Here is a 27231-nt window from a genome sequence, read left to right on the forward strand (position 1 = left end):
TCTACCCTTTATCCCATCATAAACATTTAATTCAGTTAGAGAAGACTAACACTTTCCAGTTTTTTGTATAGCTACTTCTAGTAAATTTAACACCCACACAAATAGAAAGAATTCATATTAACATGTACTAAGTCGTGTGCCCTGTGATGGACTGGTGTTCCGTTCAGAGTGTATCCCATCTTCAAGCCCTTTGATTGACTGGTGAAATCTGATATTTCTGTTTGCTGCAATAAATAGAATAATTTGTTCAAACATAATCACAAAAATGAGAATGTTTACATTTCATTTAACAAATATCAAAGTGACAGACATTTTTTTAGAAAGCAGTATCCCTGAAACAATTGGGTGTTAAAGGTCTTTCTCAAGATTTCAACAGTGAAATCACTCTGCCAATCCTGGGATTTGAACTGGCAGCTTTTCGATCACTAGCACAGTGTCCTGCCCCTACCGAGCCACACCCCACCCTGATTCATTTAGAATTAGTATCCTTAAGAGAGTCTGTCCTGATACAACTTTCACTTTACAACATCCCAGTTTTCTCTGAATTTTATTTATATGCTGCTATTTACAAGGATCATTTTACAAAGGAGGAAGAAACCTCGGGAAGATGCAGACTTGGGGGGTGGGGGGGGCATCCCCCTCTGACGGGCACCAGGCAGTTCACAGAAATTAGTGTGAGGTAATTTCGAGCAGATGGTAGGACAGTGTCGGCAGGCAGGTAAGCAGACAGATGGGCGGAGGTGGCAGCAGCGGGCAGGTGAGGTGGCATAGACAAGTGGCAGGCATCAGAAACACCAGCAGGCCACTGGACAGGTGGGGGCTCCCCAGTATCCACATCTCCAAGCAGTGCACCCCGAGGAGGGGTAAGTACACATGTATTCAGATAATAGAAGCAATGCAGAGTTGGCTACAGGCATTGTAAAGTATTTTATTTAACTGATGCCAGGTGTGATAAGTCACTGAAGTACACACACTGCTTTTTTTGTTGCCAGTTTTCAGTCTGATCTGTTTTGCACCTAAATGTACTTGTTGCTGACAGTCAAGGTGCAAGGAAAGAAAAAAATGGATGTTTGAGAAGACTAGCATGAAATTAATAGAAAGTGTTTATGAGTGTGAGAAATGGAGAAAATGTCTTTGGCAAATATGTGAATGAATAGTGTATGCAGTGATGGTGTGGCTTCCGTTGTGCTGTCCTTCCCTCTCACTGGATGTATTTAGAGAGTCTATTGCCATCCCATGTTAATTCTCTTTATGTCACATGGGTTTTCTCCTACACTTCAAAGACAAGGGCATCCATTCTCACTGGATGCATAACATGGTGGCATGGAAACTGTTGAACCACAGAGCACTACAGTGGGAGAGGAAGGCTGCCCAGACCAGCACCATCACACATGCACTGCAGAGGGAGAGGAAGGCTGCGCAGACCATCACCATCACACATGCACTGCAGAGGGAGAGGAAGGCTGCGCAGACCATCACCATCACACATGCACTGCAGAGGGAGAGGAAGGCTGCCCAGACCATCACCATCACACATGCACTGCAGAGGGAGAGGAAGGCTGCCCAGACCATCACCATCACACATGCACTGCAGAGGGAGAGGAAGGCTGCCCAGACCATCACCATCACACATGCACTGCAGAGGGAGAGGAAGGCTGCCCAGACCATCACCATCACACATGCACTGCAGAGGGAGAGGAAGGCTGTCCTGGCCATCACCATCACACATGCACTGCAGAGGGAGAGGAAGGCTGCCCAGACCATCACCATCACACATGCACTGCAGAGGGAGAGGAAGGCTGCGCAGACCATCACCATCACACATGCACTGCAGAGGGAGAGGAAGGCTGTCCAGACCATCACCATCACACATGCACTGCAGAGGGAGAGGAAGGCTGCGCAGACCATCACCATCACACATGCACTGCAGAGGGAGAGGAAGGCTGTCCAGACCATCACCATCACACATGCACTGCAGAGGGAGAGGAAGGCTGTCCTGGCCATCAGCAGCACACATCTGCCGCTACACACTGCCTTAGTGTGTAGCCTTAGCACCTGGCCTTAGAAAGCCAGGTGACATCATCAAGGGCTCCAGTCACCTCCACAGCCACTTATCTCTTTACTCCCTTCTGGCAGACGGCACAGAAACATCAACACTCCAAGTTAAGAAACAGTTTCTACCAAAATGCCACAATCCTACTGAACACTCACTACACTGTAAAAAATTGCTGTAAAAATACAATGGATTTCTAACAGCATTGTACCGTTTTTCCTAAATACAAGGAATTACTGTAATTTTTTTTTTATTTCTTTTAACGTCAGAAATGACATTGATAATAAACTGTATGCTGCTGTAAAATTAACAGTAAACACAGGAATAAGTATACAAGGAAGTGGGGTATTGTGTGTGTTTTGTGATGTTCAACTATTAATCGCATGATGTTTTCATGGTACATGGAACAAGGTAATTGCGATTTATCCATTTTTGCTGAATCTACACTTTGTGTTTTTTATGTTGAAATTCAATGAGACTGCTTACATTACTTGGCAATAATATATGAATGAAAATGTTAGCTAGCATACACCTAGAGCTAGCTTGGTCATTCACCTTTATTTCATTAATTTGCGATGTAATCAACTGTCTGAGATATAATATGCACGGGAATAGTTTCTAAAAGTTTTGCTAAAACATTCCTGTTGCTTTTGTCCCCACATTTTTATTAAAGTTGCAAAGAACCAAAAAGTTGATTGAAATAGCTAGTCGAATTTGATGCCTCTGTTAATGTTATAATTCTGTGAATTAGATCTAGTTATTTGCTGTACATACAGGTAGGCAATAAAGGCAAAGATGATCATTTGCAATATATGTAAAAAGACCTTGAGCAATACATTTGCATATGTCAGGCACATGCGAAGTCACAGTTATATGCCTAATGTATCTTTTAAGTGTGGTTTCCCCAGATGCACTAAAGCCTTTTCTAAGTTTTCAGCATTCAAATTTCACACATATCGACATAAAGATAGAAAGAACAGTACTAAACTGGATAATGCAGATTTAGCCTGTCATATCGGCCTATGTGGCACTAGATGTGAAGATATCCATGGTCTTCTCATCCATTTGAAAGGTCATATCACTGAAGGCAAGACTATTAGATGCCCTTTCAGACACTGTGATAAAACATTTGCAGTTAAATCTACATTCACTTCCCATGTGTCACGAAAGCATAAAGATTGTTCTGTAGGAAATCTTTTGGACTCAATTGCAGATCCAGGCAGCACTGCTGATTATAATGATGAATGCTGTGATATTCAAATTGAGAATCCCAGTCAGTCCATTAATGAAGAAATCGAGGTCTACCCAGAAAAAGTAGATGAAGGACAATTTCTCCGAAATTTAGCCTTGTTTTATCTCAAACTTCAGGCTAAATTGCTCCTTCCATCCTCTACAATTCAAACAATAATTGAACACTATCAGGAAATACATGATATGAATCAGTCACACCTAATATACAAACTTCAAGAGAAGTTGAGTTCACTTGGACTTTCTGAAGCTGATGTAAATACTGTAATAGATACCCTGAGAACTGAGGATCTCCACAGGGGTTGCAATATGAACACACTCAAAACTGATCATTAGAGAAAAGCTTTTTTTAAAACAACTTTCAATTACGTCGAGCCAGTTTCTGTTTGTCTTGGTCAGAATGAGTCTGGTAAGGAATGTTTTGCACAGTATGTTCCAGTGAATAAGACAATTGAGTCTCTCTTGTCCTTAGAGTCAGCGAGGGAACAAACACAGAAAATTAAATCTAGAGTCAAACTTGACTGTGTTCTTCAGGATTTGTGGGATGGTACAAATGTTGAAAATAACTTGCTGTTCAAGCACATGGACTCTTCATTAGGCATAATCCTTTATCAGGATGCCTTCGAAGTTGTAAACCCCCTAGGATCTGGGAGAAAAAAGCATAAGGTTTTGGCTGTGTATCTAACCCTTGCTAATATTTTGCCACACAACAGATCCAATATTAATCAGATGCAGCTTGTGCTCCTTTGTAGAGAGCAAGACTATAAGTATTTTGGACAGGATCTTGTGTTTGGCTCTCTAGTGAAAGATTTAAAGGATCTTGAACTGAATGGAGTATCTTTGCCGGATGGCCAGGTCTGTAAGGGAACCCTGTGCGCAATTTGGGTTCACATAACATTGGAGGCTTCACTGAAAATTTTAGCAAGAGTTCACATTTTTGCAGATATTGTGAGATTGATCGGCAAGCATTTCTGGCAGATCCTCTGGCCATGGGCCCTGACCGGACACCACAAACATATCAAAAACATGTTGAGGCTCTGAGCTGTAATGTGGAAGCAAGTAATGGGGTAAAATTTGACTCCATATTTAATGAGCTAACATATTTTCATGTGTGCCAGCCTGGATTACCCCTCGCCTTTCTTTATCAGTTGTGTTCTCTATGTGTTCTCACATGAATGTATTTATTTTATCAATTTACCATCCCAGGATGTAGAAAGTAAGGATTTGCATTAGTATAACTTATGAGTCGGGTTGGGGAAGAGGTCCTTCCCCAAGTGGAGGAATTTAAGTATCTCAAGGTCTTGTTCACGAGTGAGGGAAGGATGGAGCGGGAGATCGACAGCCGGATTGGTGTGGCATCAGCAGTGATGCGGGCGCTGCATTGGTCTGTCATGGTGAAGAAGGAGCTGAGCCAAAAGGCAAAGCTCTCGATTTACCAGTCGATCTACGTTCCTACCCTCACCTATGGTCACGAGCTGTGGGTAGTGACCGAAAGAACGAGGTCGCGAGTGCAAGCGGTCGAAATGAGTTTTCTCCGCAGGGTGGCTGGGCTCTTCCTTAGAGATAGGGTGAGGAGCTCGGACATTCGGAAGAGACTCGGAGTAGAGCCGCTGCTCCTCCGCATTGAGAGGAGCCAGATGAGGTGGCTCAGGCATCTGGTCAGGATGCCTCCTGGAAGCCTCCCTGGTGACGTGTTCCGGGCATGTCCGACTGGGAGGAGACCCCAGGGAAGACCCAGGACACGCTGGAGGGACTATGTCTCTCGGCTGGCCTGGGAACGCCTCGGGATTCCCCCAGAGGAGCTGGATGAAGTGGAGGGAGAGGGAAGTCTGGGTTTCCCTACTGAGACTGCTGTCCCCGCAACCTGCCCTCGGATAAGCGGAAGATAATGGATGGATGGATGGATGGATGGATGTATGGATAACTTATGAGGTTTTAAAATTAAAATGGCAAAAATCTTGCTCAAACTTTCATCAGACCAATTCCAAAACCCTACAAATGCTCAGATAGGCCCTACAGTTTTGGGGCATTAACTAATTATTGTCTTCATCAGTTGCTGGTGACAAAGTGACCATTGGACAATGGATGATCAGCATTGAAAACCATGTCATTTGTGAAGGCGTCCAGCCAAGCTTCACCACAGGACTTGCTGCAGTTTTTGCTGTCTACTATGTGCTTAACCAAGAGGAAGCTTCAAGGACTCTGGAGTTTGTTCAAAGGTAAATTTTCTGCTAGTCTACATTGTTTGTATTAGATATTTTGCCTCTCTTTGCCAGCTCTGTTTGCCAATGTTATATTATAATTTAAAATGCCACAGAATTCTTTTCATATGAAAATACCTTGAATTTAAATTGCATACAATACTTAATAAGACATTAAAACCTGCTTTAGGTGTTTATATATAGACGTGTGTTTGTCGTTTCACATTTCTGTTTACCTGAAATACTTTTGGATTTCCTTGTAATATTCTTCCTTACCTTATAATGGTTTTGCATTCCCATCAAATACCTGCTCAGTCCAATAGTTACTGTTAGGAAGGCCACAGATCAAAACATGTGTACCTAAATTAGATCCTGCCCAGTTTCATAGAATGTAATTTTAAGGATGATTTTACTGTGTTTTTTTTTAAATAATAATTTAGACTCTTTGTTGGGATCAACCCTGAGAAGGGAACAAAGGCCTACCAGGGGAAGGTTGTTTCCAAGAAGACAGGGAAGCTGGTCCAGAAAAAGGCAGCAACTGTGAATTCCCATGTGGCCACCCTGATAAAAAAAACTCTTGGACTTTGAGTGGGGCTTTATGTAAGTCACAACATATCGCAACAGAAAAGGAAGTAACCAATACAGCAATCAGATTAATGTCAACGTAAGGTAACAAGTCTCTGTTTTTTGTAAAATATTTTTTTCCAGTATGGCATGCTACATACAGATTCGTTTTTTTGTTCATTGAAATGTTTCAGCTATACTGCAGCACTTTCCACTTAAGAATTAAGAATCCAAAGGCTTATCTACTATTACTAACTGCCAACTGACAACATATGGTGTACTAGATACAGTTCTTGTTGCTCTTTTGTTAATCTGAATTGGTTTTCAGCTGAATTAATGCATTAAGTGCATTGGCTTTAATATATTATATATTGCCATCTCATTTGTCATAGTTGACATACAGATAAGGAACTGTTTATAACTGTTTACAGATAAGGATTTGTTTATAGTGAATGCATTTTACAAAACATTGTGGTTATGTTCATCCTAATAAAGGCCTAATTTTGTAAGGATATGTCTTGTCCGATATGGACTTTCTGGGGTTTCCTATCAAAATGGGTTTTTTTTTTTTTTATCATTATCTTGCATTATCGTAAAACTCATTGTACAGTACAAACATTTTACAGTAATAAATCTGTTATGAAGATTACAGTAGGAACTCTAATATAACAGTAAACAGCGAACAGTATAATTCTGTAAACCTTCACAGTACTGTAATATTTTACAGTAATAAACTGTTGTAGGTACACTGTAAAATAACAGTATAATGCCGGCAAATCTAGCTGCCAGTAGCTTACTGTAATTTAACAGAATGTCCATTGAAATTTTTTTTACAGTGATAGATATAAGACATAAGTGCACTGTAAATCTAATTAGTGGCCATTTGTGAACAATATACAGTATATCAATACCGCCAATTTGGTCAGTATTTCAAGAAATAATGTTTTGAGTCATTTTATGTAATTTATTGCTCATTGTTACTTATTGTTTTGTGCTACATATTGTCTGAATTACTTATTCTCTAATGCTGCTATTTACTGTTATTCCTCTTCTGTTAACTGTCAATCTGTATGAGGCATGCAAATATCTCATTTTACCGAGTACATATCATGTGAGCTTAATCAGCGTCTCTAAATTGCCGGTAGCGAATGACTGTGGGTGTGTGCATGTCTGTGCCCTGTGACTGGCACGCCATCCAGAGTCCAGCACTGCCTTGTGCTACCTTGGATAGGTTCTAAGCCCACAATCATCCTCCAGTTCCCCTTCCTCTTGGTGTGATTTTGAGCGCTGTGTCACTGGGAATGGAGTTTAGTGTGCAGTGTTAATGGCGAATGTTGGTTTTTAGTCACTGTAGCGCTGTGCCTGTGGGTTGTGGGGTTTTAGCCGTGCTCAGTGGGGGAGGGTTGTCCTCTGAGGGAACTTGTGGCTTGTGAGTGCTCAGTTTTTAATGAACTGTGCCTTTTATAAAAGTATTTCTTCGTGGTACCTGCTTAGGGGTGAATATCCTCTTGTCTCTGATGCTGGACCATACCAGCTTAACAAAGGGCATAATCATTGGCCCCCTGTCCAAAATTGAACAAAACTGTTAATTTTTCTAAGAAAAATGACTAGTATTCAAAGTGTTTGAGAATTGCTTCCAAAGGAACAATTTCCAAGAAGTGTGATGAAAATATTTTCCAATGCACTTAACTGAAAACAAGAAATACACAAAAATAGCATGGCCAAAATTATAAGCCCTCTGACAATTAATAGTCAATTGTCTTGCCCTTCTGACTCACAACTGATTCTCTTACTGAAGTTTCTCCCAAGGTTTGCACAAGTCTCCTATGAGATCTTAGGCCATTCGTCCATGGCAAATTGCTCCAGCTCATGCAAATTAGACGGTTTTCAAGGGTGGACCTTAAGCTGCAGCTCTCGCCAAAGAATCTCAATAGGACTAAGATCTGGGCTTTGGGACGGCCACTCCAGGACCTGATTTTGGTTTTCCTCAAGAAGTTCTGGACCAACTGTGATGTGTGCTTTGGATCATTATCTTGCTGAAAGACCCAAAACCAGACTGGCAGCAGATTTTTTCAAATTATCCTTTAAAATGTCAACATAATATTCTTTCTTAATTATACCCGAACAAGGTTTTCTGTGTAAAACAGCCCCACACCATTATACTCCCACCACGTTTAACTGTGGGAACCATGTTCTTAGGGTGGAAAGCCTCTCCCTTCCTTTGCCCAACAAAAGCTGTATCCATGCACCCAAACAGCTGCTGTTCTGTCTCATCAGGCCAAAGGACAGACTCCCAAAATTCATCGCCATGTTTCAAATGATCCTGGGCAAGTTTCAGCCTAGTTCTGATGTGCCAAGGAGTTTTCCTTGACTGATGACGTCGAAGCTTCTCACAATGAAGAGCCCTCACAACAGTTGTTTCTGAACTGGCCAGTTTGGTGACAGTGGCCTTTGCAGTGATCCAGGGGTTCTTGTTGGCATTTATGATTTGAAATCTTGAGCTTGCAACCACACCCAGTTTTTGACAGAATGGGTCACTTTAAATTTTGCAATGATATTTTTAATCTCACAGCTGTCTTTTCTCTGAGGTCTACACTTATTTCTTTGGTTTTTGGCATCATGAAATTACTTTTTGCAAAGAATATAAGTGTGATGCATCTCAGTCTTGCCTTTAAGTACCACTAGCCCGGCTCATTTCGGTCAGTTCGGAGCCAATTGATTAAGCCAATCAAATTATATGGGCTTCAGGTGTGGTTTGACACCAGAACTTAACTTTACTACAATGCTTCTTGGCAAATTCACAGGGGTTAATATAATTTTGACCACCCCAATTTTCAATAAAGTTGTTATACAGCAGCATAGGAGTTGTTTTTTTCATATAAATGTACCAGTTGGAGGTTTTTACTTTGATTAATGTTTTACTTTGTAAAGTTTGAAAAAATTATGCTAACATTTTACATAAATATAGGAAAATGTCCGATTTCTCATAAGGGGCTAATAATTATGATCTTAACTATATTTAATCTTAAGCAAGGAAGGAAAAATAAACTTACAGTATGTGCATGAGTTAGCCACATACGCTTTATGGTTTTGTTTTCAGGACATTCTGGGCTACTCAGATATGTCATAATTTGATGTGTAAATGCTGACAGTCTTCATATCATCATTTTTATTAGGAAAAACGTGTGACTATTGATTTTTTTCAATTTAGTCTCATTTAAATAAAAATTAGCAGGCACTACAAATATAATCTTATAAATGTTGAGATTAGAGTGTCTATGATGTGGGAATGCAGGGATTTCATTGGGGACCTTTCTATGGCTTAATATTATGAAGGAATACATGGTTAGTGCCAGGCCGAAAAATAGCTTTGATTTTCCATCCGTTTGGTAACTTGTTGAAGTTATCTGACAGATAGCAATGCGGGCTTTTATATTATTATTATTATTATTATTATTATTATTTATTATTTAATTACTGTATAACATCTCAAAGAAATTGAAGTAGAAACCATCACCCCAAACATACATACATCCCCACAAACACACACAAAATAAACATAAATGCACACCAAATCCTAATATAAGATCAAAGCATACATTCATACATACATTCGTTTTGTTTTATTTACTTTTCTGTCGATAGTTGGTAGTGCGTGGGTCATTGCGGAAGCGAATTCATGCTTATTGTTTTCCGGGCTGCATTTTAGAGGAAAATGTTTAAAATATATGCCTCACAGCGCACAGGGTTACGCGGAAATACTTCAGCGCACAACATAGCGACCGGATGAGGTAAATACTCTCGATTCCAAAGATATGCGATTCATGTCTGCGTTATACCTATGCAGAGACCCTGAGACTTATGGGTGCGAAAATCAGCGCATTTTGTGTTTGTTGGGTTTTAAGAGTTACCATTTCATTAATTATGATACATTTACTGTTTATATATTGTTCATGTTTATATTTTATTTACTGGTTTTATTTACCTAATCAATTTTTTTTGTAAAATCAGTTTCCAAAAATATATACTCTAGATTGTGCCTATAGTACGTGGGGTCTTAATAAGAATACCGCCCAAGGTATCAGTTTTTAAAAGACCATTGAAACTCTTTCAGTCGACTGAATGGTGAGTATGTGTTCATGTAGGTATCTAGTGAAATAGCCCAGTTCTTCCTAGACGAAAGGCATCTTGTCAAACAGGTTTAACACGTGATGGGCAGGGTACTTAACGAGGTGGGAATAAAATAACAGGTGAAGTTGGGAACGGCGTTTTTCTTGATTAATTCGAAAGATTCATTCGAGAACAAGGTAAGTACGTAACAGATATTACCAATTAAGAGAGTATGAGAATGTCTCAGTATTTTATTCCTTATCGTTTGATGATCTAACGCGCGCAAGTCATCTTGTGATCAGTAAAATCTGCTGTACCATAGTGTTTCATAACTAGAAAATATTGTAGGCTACTTAAACCTACAAACGTTTCCTTCAGGCGTGCGGATTGATCGTTATATGGCATGTTTTTTTCACTGTTATTAAGTTAAATAATTCTGTAATCTTATGTTTTAATTCTTTTAAGTCTCTAAAACGAAACATGATTTTAATCTTGATATATTATTGCATTCACAAAGTCACAGTAATATACGTACAAACATATAACTTGTAACTAAAGTTCTCTATTATGTACATATATGTCAATCATATGCATATAATTTAATAAATAGGCCTAAATTTGTTCGGAAATTGTGAAAATGAAACCCTAAATGACCACGGTTTCGTTATCGATTTGTACACATACTTTTAACTCCAAAACTTTGTCTTTATATAAACGTATTGTGTGAAATGGGGGCTGGATTGATTGAAATATGTTTATAGTTTAAACAGAATATTAAGAATTATTGTACTTAACATGCCTATTATATTTGCCCCTAGATGGCGACAGAGACAATCAAAGCAGTTTATAATCGTAATACACGATAAACGTTATTATGCTTATTGATATGAATTGTAACATATTATTAGCTATGAATTGCTGACTTTCCAATTTCAGTATTATTCGGTATTAACAGCCATATTTTCCTTTGCAGGTTGTCATAATGTGGGGTTATTTCGGGCCTTGTGCTACTTGTGTATTGATGGTGCTGCAGATCACAGAGGCCAGGGTCATCTGCAAAAGTGATGGTGATTTTTCCCCCCATTGTCTCTCATTATTTAAAATGCTCCGCAGGTGTTATTCAGTTCATTGTTATGTCTTTTCTTCTGTAGTAAGCCATGTTGCACTTTAGTTTGTATTTGGCATTAATCAATACTTTTGTACAACTATGTTGACCTAGTATTCCTCCCGGAGCAACCTGCGACGTCCTTCCTATCTCGAACCCTCCTCTATAACAGTTGGGACTTTGAGCTAGTAGTGCCCGGTAACATAGAGAGGGAGTGTATGGAGGAGGTATGCACATACGAAGAAGCACGAGAAGTTTTCAAGGACAAGGCCACAACGGTAAGATGGGATTGTCTCTGCCTGAAGCTGCTTGCTGTGAGGACCCTTGCATTTAGCACTAGTATTTGGTGGTTCTTGGTATGGGCAGTGGATAGTGCGGTGGTGAACCATTTCTCATCCCTTGGAAGGTCCTTCTGTTTGTACCCCTACCAAGCAAAACTCGCCTGAAGTGCTCACAAACTATTCAGCTATATCAAAGAGAGAACCTGCAAACATTTTAATTCTTTTAGTTGATGAACCAGGTTTAAAAATAATATTAACTGACACATATCCAGCATTGCTGCATTCTAATTGATTTTAAAACATCCTAACTTGCGGGTGATCATGTTATTATCATATTCTGTTTGGGCACTATTGTAAAAGACTATAATGGTAATGGCAAAGCATTATAGAGTGATGTTACATGCTATTTATAACCAGTTTATGTTTTTTCTCCTCAGGATGCTTTTTGGGACAAGTATACACATCAACAGGGTAAAGAAACAGACTTTTTAAAATTGTGTGTAGATAGGTAATGATAATTCATCCCTGCAATGGTACTTTAATTTGATTTTTCCGATACAAATGACTACTCTATTCATGTTTGACAATTTAAAATATTTTTTGTAGTTCAGACGATATAGTTATTAAGCAATAATATTTATGTATTTCAGAGTTTAAATCATTTGATTGTGAAATATTTTTAATTCCATTCCAGTTACCACACTTAACCTGACAACGAATGTGTACATTTAGTTTCTGTTTGGCATGTCTCACAGTGTTGTGTGTGTTGTAAGTACATTCAGAGTCACCTGTGTTTCAGCCTACGCACCTAAAATGGACATGTCAGGCATGGTGGCTGGGATTGTTGCCGCAGTGGTGATACTGATTTTTGTGGCTATACTCATCTGCTACTGTTGCAGAAGAAAAAATAAGAATGTGAGGGGAGGGCAAAGGTAAAATGTGTGTGGGTTTCACGTGTGTGTGTGTGTGTGTGTGTGTGTGTGTGTGTGTGTGTATATGCATGTGTTTTGTTAGTCACATAATTTCTCATTGACTACTTCCACAAAGACACTTAAATATGTGTGACAGATACATAGAGCAATCACTGGTAGTGCTGATACCTGAATATAGAAAAATTGAGTGATGGGATGAATCGTAGTTTTGTTAATCTAGAATGATTTATTATTATTATTGTTGTTGTTGTTTTTTGTGTTTGTTCATCGATTTCCTAACTACTTGTCCCGGTCAGAGTTGCAGGATATGATTAATAATGATGATGATGACAATGACACATTTTCCACAGCGTTCCAGTGACGATGCCTGCAGATGTAGTCATGCCCCCTGAGTCAGTTCCACTGGCAGGAGTAGGAGTTCCAGGACTGCCGTCGTATAACGAAGCCATCAGCCGCACCGGGCAGCACGACCTGCCACCACCTCCTTACTTGGGGTTTGTTTTTATCTTTTCCCCATGTTTCTATGTGTATTTTTTCAAATGTGGCTGCTTATGGTGCGGCACATATTTCTGACTGATTATCTAGGCTGTTTGTGAACAGTTTCCTACCTTATCGTAAAAATATTTTATTATATTATTTTTTGCTGCCTCTGTATTCCTTTTTCAGGGATGGTGAACAAGGTGAACCAACCCCCCCTGATACTGAAAACATCTGAGAAGTTAAGGGTGAACAGAAATGGTGGAGAAGATTCTGCAGTGATTCTTGGTTTTTAAAAATGATTCAGGAGTAATAAGAAGCATAAAGAAACAAAAACTGAAAGATGTTTCTTTTGTCAACTATATCATGATACAATAAAGTGGAACTGGATGGGATTTAAAGGACCAAGTCTAAAAATGCAACAGTTATCATCACATTTCCAGTTTGATATTTAATATTTATATCAACTTCTTCCAAGACCCTACAGTTTTATTGTTTATATATATATAAATTTCCTAATAAATTTTTAAAATATTACTCATCAAGGCCTGGTGTTTAAAAAATCCTGAATTGTTACACTTAATATCTAGACGATATCATCGTGCACAGACGTGCAGTGTGTGGAACAGATTTCTTGCATATTAGGCCTATACATTAGGCCTTCACGTGCCGTTTTTGTGCCTTAGTCCGTTCGGACAAAAAAATCACGTGTATCTATCTCTGTTGATATATATGATTTTATATTTATTTCCCTCCCCTCCCCCCTTTTGTGGAATACTGGTCTGAAATGTATTCTGGGAATGGTTTTCACTCGTATGCAAGAGGGGAGGGGAGGGAGACACTGCGTGTATGTGTTTCAGTGAGCTGGGGGAGAGCGAACGAGCAAGCCAGGAGCTTTCAAAAATGGCGTCTTCAGAAAAAAAAAATGATTGAAAAAAAATATTCTTAAAAAACGAGGCCTAGCACTCAGAAGCCCGCAGCCGGAGTAAGGCTCGGATTCGGAGCTTCGCTGCAACTGCACCGTCTTAGTCATTTTAAAAGCAAGAGGTGAAGGCGCGTAAAAACACCGACGCAACTCGGCATATATTAGATGCGTCGACAAAGCTAGCTAACTAGCTAGTTCCTTTGCTAGCTACCAACATCATATATATTTGAGAGAGGGAGGGATGTACGTGGCAGCTGGTAGATACTTTTCGGGGGAATCACGTCGCACATTTGCCAAAGCTAAGAAGTTTATCGGGCAGGCAGAAGAAAGAACGACGGGTCGAGCCGAGCCGACAATCGGAACCCGTCCATCCGCGTCCTGTACCGCTCTTTGATAACTACCCCCGAGAAAGGGGAGGAGAAAGACGCTTCGGAAAGGGACGTGTGCTCTTAGCCGCCTAGCAAGCTAGCTCTCTGCCTATCAGCATTTATTCGCTAGCTAGCTAGCTGGCTTGCTAGCGTAGAACAATGTCCGTGCTTTTTTGCTCAAAGACAATAGCCAGATATTGAAAGAAACACGGCACAAGAGAGGGAAATAGGAAAACTGATTTTTTTTTTGGTGACTGGTGTGACCCCCCTTCATATCTCCCTCCTCCCCTCTTCATATCCTCCTCCTTCCCCTCCACTCCATTTCGCTCCCTCTCTATGCCGTTTCCCATTCTTGAAGACTTGCTTGCGAAACGGAATAAACAGATATTGAAAATTGGGAGGAAAAAAGCAGACACCTTGTTTGAGTGCCACACTTTAGTTTTTTCTCCTTTCCCAATCCTCGCCGTTTCTCCATCTCCATCCTTCATATATTTTAATGGATAGAAATTATCCAGGTGCAGGATTTGGTGATTTGGGCGCAGGAACGGGATGGAGTTACGAGAGGTCGGCGAAGGCAAGGTAAGCATTTGTTCATGGAGCCACTATGTTCTGTCCTGTACACATAAATGTTTTCGGTAGCAATGCCATTTGAAAGGGCGCAGTTTTTGCTTTATGCAGTCTGCGTTTAGTTGCGTTGATTGCATAGTGGGTCGCCCAGGTAGTTAGCAACCTTCTATTATTATTAACGTGGAAGGGGAGCAGGTCTTAGAAATGCATGGAATGCGATTGACAGTGTTAATGCATGGCAAGAAAAGGTAGACAGACAGACGAAGGGAGGGAGAAAAGAGGGGGATGGGTTGGAGGATACATCGTTTCATCAGAAAATACAAATCAAATACATTTTCCCCAGACTCTTCCAGAATGTCAGTTATATAATTAAATAGATTCCCCGATGCAGCAATTATACAGTATGGTACTTAGCTATCTATTAATAGGTATCGGCACTGACATACCAATGACTTATTTTTTTATATGGGTGCATGCATGTTATCCGCTAGCTGGCTGACGAAAATGTAATGTTCGGAATTGTATCTTGAGTGGTGGATCTGTATAGTTTAGCATGCATTTTTAAATATATTATTGTACCGAACGTCAAAATAATATCGGACGTTTCGTTATGTATCAGTGATTGAATCACCCTAAAATGCAACTGCTGTTTGCTAGCAGCCAGACAGTTCACCATAACTGCCGTTCGCGATCGTATTATTAACAATGCTACTTTAAGTTCAATTGTGCATAGCTGTAAAGCTAGCCAGGTAGCTTAGTTACATATGTAAGTGGCAACTGTTTGCCTCCAGTTGCAGGATGCATGCATATGATGAGGATTTCATGCAAATATTGCGATGGTTGGCAAACCACAGCTGTTTACTACCCCAATAACCTGGTCGCTAGAAACCTCTTTTTCATTGCTTTCAGTTTGGCAGGAGGAAAATCATGTTTCTGGGCCTTCGAGCCAGGCAATTCTATATACTTAACGTGCGCGTTTGTAGGGATCTCTGGTCCTTGGATCAATTTTATATAAACCGTTAGACAGTTAACGTATGTAAATAATCAGAAATTTGAATTACAAGCTTATGGGGGAAAAACCAATGTCAACAACCTACATATATGTGAGCTATTTTGAATATCTTATTGGAACATAAGCAAGCAAATGACATAAATAGCTTTAAACGTCAGTTGTAAATAGGCCTAGCGTGTAATTTATTTCTTATTCTAAGCGATTACGCTAGTCGCGCGTGCCGGAGAGCCCATTGTCCGTTCTCCGTCGCGCGGTTAAACTGGGGGATGAATCGCGACGCTACAAGTGACAGTGATCGGGGCTCGCGAAGGTGGCGTGCGGTCCGCGCGGCAGCCTCGTTCGCCCTGAGTCCTGCCGAATGACTGGCTGCCAGCCGCGGCCTACTTCACTGCTAACGCCTCGCTACCAGGCGGCCAGTCGCCGTGACAACCGGAATAAATCTCTCGCGGCGTAGATGAGGATACCTGTCTGTCTGCATTTCTGTCCGCTTGTCTTTCTGTCTGCATTTCTGTCCGCCCCTCGAAAGGACTTAACCGGTTCTTCTGCGAAGTCAACAAAATTCCCGTTTATTAATCCCTTTGCTGAGATGATTATCGTAATAGCTGGCTGTTTGCATGATGGTTGTTCCTGACCATATTAAGGGATAGCCAGTAATGATTTTTATAAATTTGATATTATTTATACATTTTTATAATGGGGTCTTTTTGTCCAGAGATTTCTAGGAGGGACTGTTTCGTATTTGCAGTTACTGACCTACGTTAAACTTTGCATTATGGACTAACATTACCTTTGGATAGATAACATTAATTAATTAACATTAAAATTATGTTTTCGTGTTTCTGTAGCTGAATGAAGAGTGGCAAAGTTACTTAATAGTATGAACAGAAATTAACTACAAATGAAGTATTCTGATAAATAATTTATGCGCTATCTATTTCTGTATTAGGCTCTTGCTTTAGGTTGTGATAGGCTGAAATCAGGAAGGTGTAATTTACTCCTTGTACGTGTGGGAACTTAACGTGTGGTTAATTTTGATAGATGTTTTATTCTTATGAATATATTGAATAGTATGTCAGCTTTCATGTATTAGTACTGAACGCCTCTTAAAGGTTAACTGTTTTGGTGCATGATTTGAATGTTTTGCTTTCGGATTGTATATGGCTACCTGTCTAAATGTATTGTCATCACCCTGCATTAAATACAGAGTTATGTCAGATGGATGGATGGGTGCATGCATGCATTCATTGATACTGATATAGTAATGTCTATAAATTTCTCATAAATTTGTTTCAATTCCATTAGCATTTCATATCTTTAAGGTATCAGTGGTATTCCACACTGTTTGATGATGTTTTCCTGTTTAAAGATGCATTGTATACTGGGAAGGATTAATGGTAACTGCAGAGACTCTAAAATCAGTAATGCAGGGCTGCCGTGTTTTTTAAATTAAGACTTTCTTGGAGTGCTCGTGGTCAAACTCTTCTACTGGAATAATTCTCTCAAAACAATATTTAATATTTGAATTTTTGAGTAAGCTTAGATTCTATCGGATTTCCTGAATCCCATTATAACTAGGGTATCGTTTCATAATTTTGGGCCTCCCAGCCCACTGTGCATGCTAGTGTTTGGTCCAGTTGAGTTTTCTTAATTAGCCTTGATTGAGCTTATTGAGTATATTGCACAGATGAAACGTCTTTGAAATTACAATTTAGTCTAAATTGTTGTCATGAATATTTGCAATTATGAAAAATGCTTAGATGTCAGTGAATTCTTTTTGTTTTCAATATCAATGGTAGTATTCATCAAATGTATTTGTTTATAGTATTGAACAATCAATTAAATACTTTTAATTGAAAAATATATTCAAAACATTTTAGCACAATGCAAGTAAAAATCATATGTAGTCCTCACCTAATGTGATTTAAATCAGGAAGCTTGTTCTGTTAATATTTGTCACATAAAATTAATATTAAGAGTTGCACTGGACTGAAAAACAATATAGGTGTTGGGCTACATGGAAGAGGTTTGACAAAGTAAAGATAATTCATAGGAATTCTGAACCACCACTCACCCCCCAGCAAAAGTAAACCTCTAAAGTCTAATTTTCACTGACAAACCACTGTTCAGAGATTGCAGCTGTCTTTATTACAGCAAATTGAGGCTTGTTGAAAATCACTGTTTCCCTTCGTTTTTGGGTCACAGCGGAATTTTAAAGGGAATGCACTGACATCCTGGATTCCCAATATGGTTTAAAGCAGGAAATCAGTTGTCCTTATATATTACTCCTTAAAAAATCTAATTTTCATGCAAGTATAAAACAGTATAATATCTTCATAGATGTATGGTCTCCCTTATTCTATGTCCTGCAGTATGCCCAGCAAGTGCATAAATAATAGGACTGCATCAAATGATTATTTTGTTAATTGATTAGTCATGTTTTTAGGCCAAAACCTAGAGGTTTGTTTTTTGTTTGTTTTTTAAGTCGAAGTTGTAATGAAAACTTTACACAATGTAGAGAATCTGTTTAAAGTTGCAAAGTGTCATAAAAAAAGATCTGGTGTCTCCATTGTATTTAGCTTGCTAACAATTGTATTTTGTAGGGCGGCATACAGTATTTTGACAGTATTTTGTAAAACAATGCTATTCAGGAATTTTGAAAACTTGCCGATTTTTAAATTCGGCAAGTAGGGATGGGGTGATGTTGTTGCCAAGATTTCAAAATACTGTTGTATTACCATAATATTGCCCAAGCCTAGTAACAACTTAAAAACTGTTGAAGTCTACAAATTTTATTACGCTGCTTGTATTTGTGTTTGTTGTGATATATCTGCCCTCTGCTGGTTTGGGGAATATCATTGTCATACGCATACGCTGACTATGATAGCATCTGCATGTATAGACAAATGTAGTATGTCTGTGAGTATAACCATGCGCGGATTGGAATGACACGCAGAAAAGTTAAGCATGAACTAGGCTTAACACAACAATGTTAATGTAGCTAAGTTAAATGTCATTGTACTAATTTTATGCAGTAACCACAAAAATGCAACTAATCAATGACAAAATTCAATTAACAATTAATATCAACATTATGGATTTGTTGTTGTATACTTAATTAATAATTGCCATTTTGCCATGAACATTGATTAAAATGTACATGATAAATGATTTAAAAATATTTTTGGGTCAAACTTGTATTAATTGCACTGATTGCCCCTCCTCAGCCTCCCTAAAATGCTGTCCAGCTAGTTCTTGTGCTAAGCAGCTTTATTGTTGTGGTCAAAATAAAATACCTTTTTACTGATATTCTCTTATTAGATATTCAGTTTAATTTTATGATATATATATGCATAATTATGCAAATTCATAAAAATGCCGACAGTTTTTAGTTACATATGACAAGTTATGACAAGGTCAAAATCAGTAGGTTGATAATGGTAATTGAGCTGATATTCTAACAGTTTTTCTTCAATTTTTGTCTGTCATTTAAAACGGAAACATGTAACCCGTGATGCCTGTTTTAATGTCTATAACCAGTGTCTTTTCAGCTTTTTTCCTGTGTCCTTTGAGTATGACATTGTAGGATGTAAAATAATCATTGACGAAATTAACATTATTTCTTGGTAGTGATTTGAAGACGATGTTCTCATGTTGGTCAATCTGTATAAATGTATAAAGACAATAAACATCTCTTAGTACTAAGAGTAATACATAATATTAAAGTATACATACCGCAGGTCTAACTTCATGGATAGTCTGGCTGCTTGCAATTATTTCAGTTGAACCTTAATGCTGTTATGGCAGGTTTTATTCTGGGTGAATGTCACCTGTTTGTTTGCAGTAGTTAACTAATTGAACTAATTGCAGTTTGTTGTCCAGCAGTACTCTATTAAAGCAGCAAGGCTGATTGTATATCACAGCATTTGTTGGTCCTGGTCCCCTAGACCCTACATGAGGTGCTTTTTAGTTCATGTGACTGATGTGAGCTCTTAATTAGGCTTGACTACATTGTGAACCAACCACGCAGTTAAAATCACATGAATGTATTACGAATAATTTTAATGATGAAAAATTAATAGATATTTCTACATATCTTTGGCTTTGCCCATTGAATACAAACACAAATACACCAGCATCAATAATTTCAATTAATCGTTTATCCATTTACTCTCAAACAATAAACAGAAGGATTGATAAATATAAATACAATGAATTTCACAATATAGGCCATTCAGATTTAATTAATCAGAAATACCTAAATCATGGCAAGACATTTTTAAAATTATTTATTGCATGAAACCATTTTACAGGTCCATCCACCATATCCTGTTCAGGGTTGCATGGGGGCCTGGAGCCAATCCCAGCCAGTACTGGACTGGGCTTATGGCTGGCATACACCCTAGACTAGGTGCCAGTTTGCTACTGGGCACATGCATGTACACATAGACTATGGGTACCATTTATCTTAACTGCATATCTTTGGGCTGCAAGATGACACCCACATGACATGGGGAGAACATGCAAAATTCACACCCAGAAGGTGTGAGGCAGTACCACAGGGTCATCCTGTTCCTAATGCAAACTTTGTAGTGAGTATGCACATGTATTGCTGTTTAATTGTGTGGTGCATTAGATTGTAATCCTGATTATGCCTGTTTGTAGCTCACTTGGCACACTGAGTGTACAGGGTGGGTCTCAAGACCAGGACTGAGAAACAGGTATACCGTGATTAAAGCCTCAGGCAAAGTAAAATGTTAGGCACACAAAAAGAATCATTCTGCTTACATTTTTGTGTCCGGTGATGTTTTTTAAACTAGCTTTTAGGTTTTACTATTAGTCAGGATTTCTCCTAGCAAGTTGTCTGTTTTTGACTTTTTCTGAACATTAAAGAGGTTTTAAATAAAACACATTCAGGATACCTATAGAGTGGTATTGGTGTTTTTTTTTTCCAACCGCCACTAAAACAGAAGGAGGAACCAAACACCTGAAAGGTAAACCATGAATTTGGTGGACCATTAACACTTTAATTTTTAATTTGGGCTTTATTTACATGTAAACTTGCATACCTCATGGCTTTGTAGACCTGCAGTTGCTGACCTCTGCTTTACACTGAACTGGTTTAATCATGTTTTTCTTCAGCACGTTTACACGGCATAACTTAAAAATGAATAGAGATCAGTGGTGCACTATTGCTTAGATTTTACTTTTGTCTGAGGACTTTCTACATTCACTGCAGGATATGGTTGCTTTCCACTTGATGATTTCATAGGGATTTATGTTAAACCCCCACTTGAATTAATCGTGGAGTCATCCAGTTTGTTTCAAATAGTTTTTCAGATTTAATACTGGTGTGTTTATTAACCCAGTGTTTTTTATTAGATGTGAAATTCATTCTTCTAGCCTCATCACCCCCATGTATATGATTGTATAACATTAGCAAATACACACAGAAAATACTGGAATATAAATTCTTCCATACTGGTGAATGTATTGTTTAACAAAATCACTTGCAGTTGTTGATTGCTTCTGGATTCATTTGCGTGATTGCGGCACAGTAAGATTGAAAGTGTCTACTATATCTTATAGTTATTTCACTGCCTTCAGGTCAGTACAAGTATATTCTAGTTAAATTTTAGGGAAAAATAAGCAGTTGCGCAATACATTCTCCCCAAAGCTGTCAGATGTGGAACCAGCTGACCCCTCCATCCTTACCATTTTTGTTGGAGATCCTCCATTGTTTTTCCACTGCGGTCGATTCTTAAATATCCATATGACACTGTGGACTGGAGGATGGGACAGTGGAAACTATTGGGTGCAGAGGGCTGTGAATTTAACCGAATATAACTGTGAGGTTGGAGGGGGCTGAGTAAAGATTGTATGCAGAGTTCCATAATACATTTCTGTATTCGTTTTAATCCATGTTTGAATCTGTGGCATCATCATGGAACAAATAAAGATGTCTCTTGGACCACCTATTGAGAATCATTTCCCTCTGTCCTCCAGATAATTTGGCATCTGTTTTCTAGGTATTTGGAAACTTGCTCTGGTGGCTGGATGGCTGTAATGTTCAAAAGACCTTGGTTTCAGTCCCCAGCTGCGGAGAATAAAAAGTAAAATGTTAAGTATAGTATTCACAAAAGAAATACAAAGTACTGACTACTCGTCATTAGACTGTCTGCCTTGTAATGGCTGCTTTGTGATATCTAGTGATGATGAAAACAAACGAAATACAGGAAACTCTTGTTAGGATTCATGAGGTATTCGTGTTTCTGCTAAACTGAAGACACCTGGAATTCTGTAGCCTGTTTGTCAGGCAGCCCCTTCTGTACACACAAGTTAATATGAAAGGACGACAAGGGTAGCATCTGCCTCTAATGGGAAAGTTCTGCCCTGCAGTGGCTGGCCACATGTCCGGGTCCTCTGGGGAAATGTACGATGCTGCGGGACAGAGATGCTTTGTCGCCAGCTCAATGTTAGAGTAATGTTTCCGGAAGATGAAAATCGTCCGCCTTGTGGGATTTGGGTGCTTTTCTTATACTGCGCAAGCCTCATTTTTAACCTGCTATATGGCTGTTTAAAATTGCTCCCCCTTTTGTCTCAAAATTATTTAATGCTATAATTGAGAAGTAGGCTACTGAAATAGACTGGCTAATTTAAAGTAGGACGATATTGATGCAGACACATCCATTTCCTTAATTAAGTATTGCCGAGGTTGCATCTTCTTAAAAAAATCTGCATTTTGACCTATTTCACCAGGATTTTTATTGAATTATTTTGGTATATTTTGTTGCAGTTGTATGGAGGATGTAGGCCATACATCACTGACAAAATCAAAGCTTGTTGAATAGGACATAAATGCTGTTGAGCACAGGATGGAAACATACTTAATGATGCGCACAGATTGACAGCTGGCTGCTGTTTTGATGGTCTTTCTTTTCACAGACATGTTCAGTGGACAAAGGGTAAGCTGCAAATTTGCCTTTAAAATATCAACTAACCTATCATCTGAAACAAATAAGACTGATTGACTTAAACATAATTGTCAATCAGTTGTATTACTGATATATGGTCATTGCTTGTGCTTTAATAAATTCATTAACAGGCTAATTCTTAATCTAATATTGTTTTCAGTTTCTTCTTCATATGTGACAGTGTTGTCAGAATTACTCAGAAGGATATTTAATGGAAAAGAAATAATGTAACAGCTTATCATATCAATTTGTTGAGTTTTTTGTGTGACTCAGCTATTATCTAATCTGCTTCCATTTCAACAAATTTTTCGTGCCCTAATTCAGATTTTTGCAAAATGCAATGCATACATTTTATATGTTAAACTCAGTTGCATTGTTGCTGCATTGAGCAGCTTCTCAATTAAGACTGCCATGATTTTCATGTTACTAGGCAACACAATGCTTTAGAGCTTTTTTTTTTTCTCTCCCTATTCCTTTTCCACTTCACTGGTCATCCTAGGGTGATCTTTCTTTTGTTTACAGGGACAATATGGTTTTTAATATTAATATAATTGTATTTATATCAAGCTGAGTTTCTAGCAGAATTCTGCTGCTTCAGTTTGACTCCATTTTCTGAACTCATTTCTTTTCTTGTGTGTAACGCTGGAGACTCATTTAATGCTTTCCTCTGAATTGCGTCTTGGCTTATTTCTCAGTCTCACTCTGAACTTCGTCCATTTGTGTAGCCTGTGATGTTTTGTGCAGGTGGAGAACTAGACGTGCTGCACTTTAAGAGAAAGCTATTCATGGTTTAGTTGAGTTTATTCTTTTTTTTTTCCTCCTTTTTTGCTTCTGAAAATAACCAAAAGACACTAGTGTGGAGGAGATGGATGCTGTGTCTGGTTAGCTAGATGCACCTTGCCATTAAGTTAAATAATATGTATCTATTTTAAAGCTTTGTAAGTAACTTGGCAACACCAAGCAATAGTTGTGTCCCAGATCACCTCATATCGTACTGTACAGCATGTGTGTATTTAATCACAGCTAGCAGTAAGCAGTATAGCAGCCAGCAAAGTACCTGCGAATTAGCTGGATGATGTGAAGAAATGGTTAAATGAATTATTTATTGGTGTTACAATACAAAGACGTTTCCCAGAAGCCTTCAATAAATGCTAAAAGCTGTTATAACTTGGTAAAGGTTTGAAAATTTCTTATTAATCCTCCGTCAGCTAAATCTTTGGTTTGATATACATTTTCAGTCATTCAGGTCAATAGAATTTAGTGAATATGCATTTAAATCTCTATGAAAAGAATATATATCAGTAATACGCCAAAAGCTGAACTGGGAAAACAGAGCAGAACGTCTAAACCCCACCCCCCAATATTTTTTGTTCAGTTACATTTATCTCTTTAAACATTCAGGCTTGTAGGTTTGGGAAACCTGTATTTTTTTTTATAAAAGCAGTGTTTGTCAGCGAACAGCAGCAGGTATTATTGTGGCTAAAGGACATTTTGTCCAGGGTGGGACTTTGCCATCATACTTCATCTGAACTGCCTCATCGAAATCTCTGAAGTGTAAATGAGTAAAACTGTACACAGCTTCAGGTGAAAGCATCAGTGAAGCAAAAAAAATATATAAACTGTCCATCGTAACAGTGCATGAACTATACTGGCTTAAGAGATGGATGCAGATGATATTGTATTTTAATTGGGGAGGAATTTAAAAATAAACTTTGAGATTAACTTTAATATTGTTTTATTTTGCTGTTTGAAAAAGTACTCAAGAACCAATCAGACAGAGGCCAAGCGTCATAAGCTGCTGGCAGTGGCTCATTCCTCATACAGGGTGTTGCAGTTTTGTCTTTTGGTACCTGACCAGTTCCTCATAGTGACTATGCAGGAAAAGGATTTCAGGTAACCTGTGAAAAAGGTAGCAAGTAGCTTTATTCTCAATGGAAAAGATTTGCTTCTGACTGGGAGCTTTTCCCACTTCTGTTTCTGAAAAAGGAGTAATTATTGGTTACTAATTACCCCTTTTTCATTTTTACCCTGTACCTTATGATGTAACATCAATAATCCTCAGGTGCCTAAAACAGTTTAATGCTCATGGTACAGTTCTCCAGGAACACAAATAGAGAACAATTCCTTGGCCTAATAAGCATTGCTAGATGCCACAACATTGGATACGTTTTTGTATAACCATCCGTGGTTCTGTTTTTATGTATAGGCAACTTGGTGTAAACATTACTCCACACCCACTAACCAGAGAGCACCCCCCACAGTTTTGTTTAGTCAAAATATTAAAATAACAAAGCTGCTTCAAATCTTACCTCACATTTTTCAAATGACTTATTTAAATCAGTTTCATCTACTCATCTGTCTTTATTTAACAGTTGCTGCCTTCATTGTTACATATTGCAATTAACACATCACACAAACATTATACAGCTAAAAGGTACTGGTGCCATCTTTATTCTGATTGGCTTATACTCAGAGATTGACATAACTGGTACGCAAGTATGCATTCACCTTTAAAAGGGATACGTGTTGCAATCGATTGTTGTACCAGCGTGAATGCAGATGTATTTTATGTGCATTTGCGCCGATATGACAAGAAATTGTGCATTTCACCTTTATAGGCAGTGGTGGCTTAATGGTTTGGGAAGCACACTTCGATGTTGTGTTGTTCGATTCCCCGACCAGCAATGCACCACTGAGGTACCCTGAGCAACGTACCGCCCCTAAGCACTGCTCCCCGGGTGCTGAATTAGCTGCCCCCTGCTATGTCACATTGTCACATACGGGTTAAATGCAGAGAACACATTTCGTTGTTGTGCACTGTGTGCTGTGGTGTGTCAACAATGTCGGTTAATCACTAAATTCTAATTTGTACTTCATTCGCGATATAGAGGTTAAAATGCACTGTAATGTCTTGTCATATTGGCGCAAGTGCACATAAAATATGTACATATTTGCGCTGTTACATTAATTGATTGCCACACGTATCACTTTCACTTGTGTACCAGTTATATTAATCCCTGCTTATACTCTAAGAAATAACAGTCAACAGGTTTTTATGATAAGGAATTTTACTATATCTTCAGTTAGTCAACTGTCTTCAACTTTTGCTGATAGCAGTACACGTATGTAGCCATTTGCCTGCTGTTTGTGAGTTTGTATACTAGACAGTGTTATAGATGTGACCTTGCATACATTTTTTCCTATAATCCGCAGTCATATATAACGTGGATAATATTTTGAACACACCATTTGTGAGGAATCCTGTGTCTGTGAATGGCTTTCTGCTGTTCATAATTATACAGTTTGGAGAGAAGTGGCAGTTCACAAAGATCTGGATGCTAGCTATGTAAATTGCTGCCAGATTTTGTTTGGCAGAAAGTCTTTTTATCATTGAAGGTCATCGAGTTAGAGAAGTCATGCATTTTTTCCTTTCCTGGTTAGATTTATGCTTTATTGAATCTATGAAAGGCAAAACAGGTTTTAAAATTTTGCTTTTGCAGGCTTACCAATATCCATCCATCTTCTGACCGCTTACCTTGAACAGGGTCACAGAGGGGACTGGAGCCTATCCCAGACAGGATAGGACAGAAGTACACATTCCCAAACACACAATGGACAATTATAGAGATTCCAGTTAGCCTTGTCTTTGGACTGCGGAAGGAAACCTCCACACAAAATAGAGCAGAAGTGGGATTTGAACCCTCAAACTTGAATACTGCTGCCCACTTAGGTTCAGCCTAAAAAACGACTGAACTCTTTACTGTGCAAGAGAGACTCCTTTTGTGCATCCTATGGTCTATGATTTGGATATACAGTGGAACCTCGGATTACGAGTAACGCGGTTTAGGAGTGTTCCGCAAGACGAGCAAAGATTTTTTTAACAAATTGAAACAAACTTGGAAACCGAGCAAGTCCTGGTTTACAAGCGCCAAGTATCATCAAAAATCATATGGCACACATGCGCTCCTTGTTTTTCTTGTTTTTACGTGCGCTCGGCTTCAAAACAGGAAGCGCATGCGTGCGCTTCTTGTTTTGACGCCGAGCGCACGTCATCACAACTGAACCAATGGTTATTCACTTTCTCATGCTGCGGAATTGTGGGTAATCGTCTCCCATGCTCTGTCTGTCTGCATGCCTCACTCGTATAGTCAAAATTTTGTAGAAAAGCACTACCTGAATAAAGGCGTAGCAGTGCGAGCGATGAATCTGATTAACGACAATGCAATGTCCACATTTTTGCGAAATCGAAAAGGAGGCAAAAGAGGCTGTCATTGGATGGGTTCCTTGTTAAAGTCGCACAAACAGAAAAAGATTCCAGTGAGCCAACAGATAGCAGTGATTCCATTAATTATAGTGAAAGTTGTCCTACAAAATAACCCTCCTCTTCTCCTCTCTCGTCTCCCTCACACCATCCACG

General features: G+C 38.8%; 2 protein-coding genes across 3 annotated transcripts in view; both read left to right on the top strand.

The window, feature by feature from the left end:
- Positions 1–10237: 10237 nt before the first annotated feature.
- Positions 10238–13512, top strand: prrg2 (proline rich Gla (G-carboxyglutamic acid) 2). Its single transcript, XM_023826045.2, has 7 exons — positions 10238–10373; positions 11150–11243; positions 11396–11559; positions 12000–12033; positions 12362–12494; positions 12845–12988; positions 13161–13512. The coding sequence occupies exons 2-7, from the start codon at positions 11159–11161 to the stop codon at positions 13207–13209; spliced, it is 609 nt and encodes a 202-aa protein (XP_023681813.1). The 5' UTR covers positions 10238–10373; positions 11150–11158; the 3' UTR covers positions 13210–13512.
- A 282-nt stretch (positions 13513–13794) lies between these two features.
- LOC111851274 (proline-rich protein 12-like) overlaps positions 13795–27231 on the top strand; it is a 48180-nt gene continuing 34743 nt past the window's right edge. For both annotated transcript variants that reach the window (XM_023826023.2, XM_072712682.1), the window contains exon 1: positions 13795–14843. In XM_023826023.2, the coding sequence (XP_023681791.1) occupies positions 14761–14843 (83 nt within the window). In that variant the 5' untranslated portion in view covers positions 13795–14760. The remainder of the gene's footprint in view (positions 14844–27231) is intronic.

This window comes from Paramormyrops kingsleyae, chromosome 5, assembly GCF_048594095.1.
Source record: "Paramormyrops kingsleyae isolate MSU_618 chromosome 5, PKINGS_0.4, whole genome shotgun sequence".
NCBI lineage: Eukaryota > Metazoa > Chordata > Actinopteri > Osteoglossiformes > Mormyridae > Paramormyrops > Paramormyrops kingsleyae.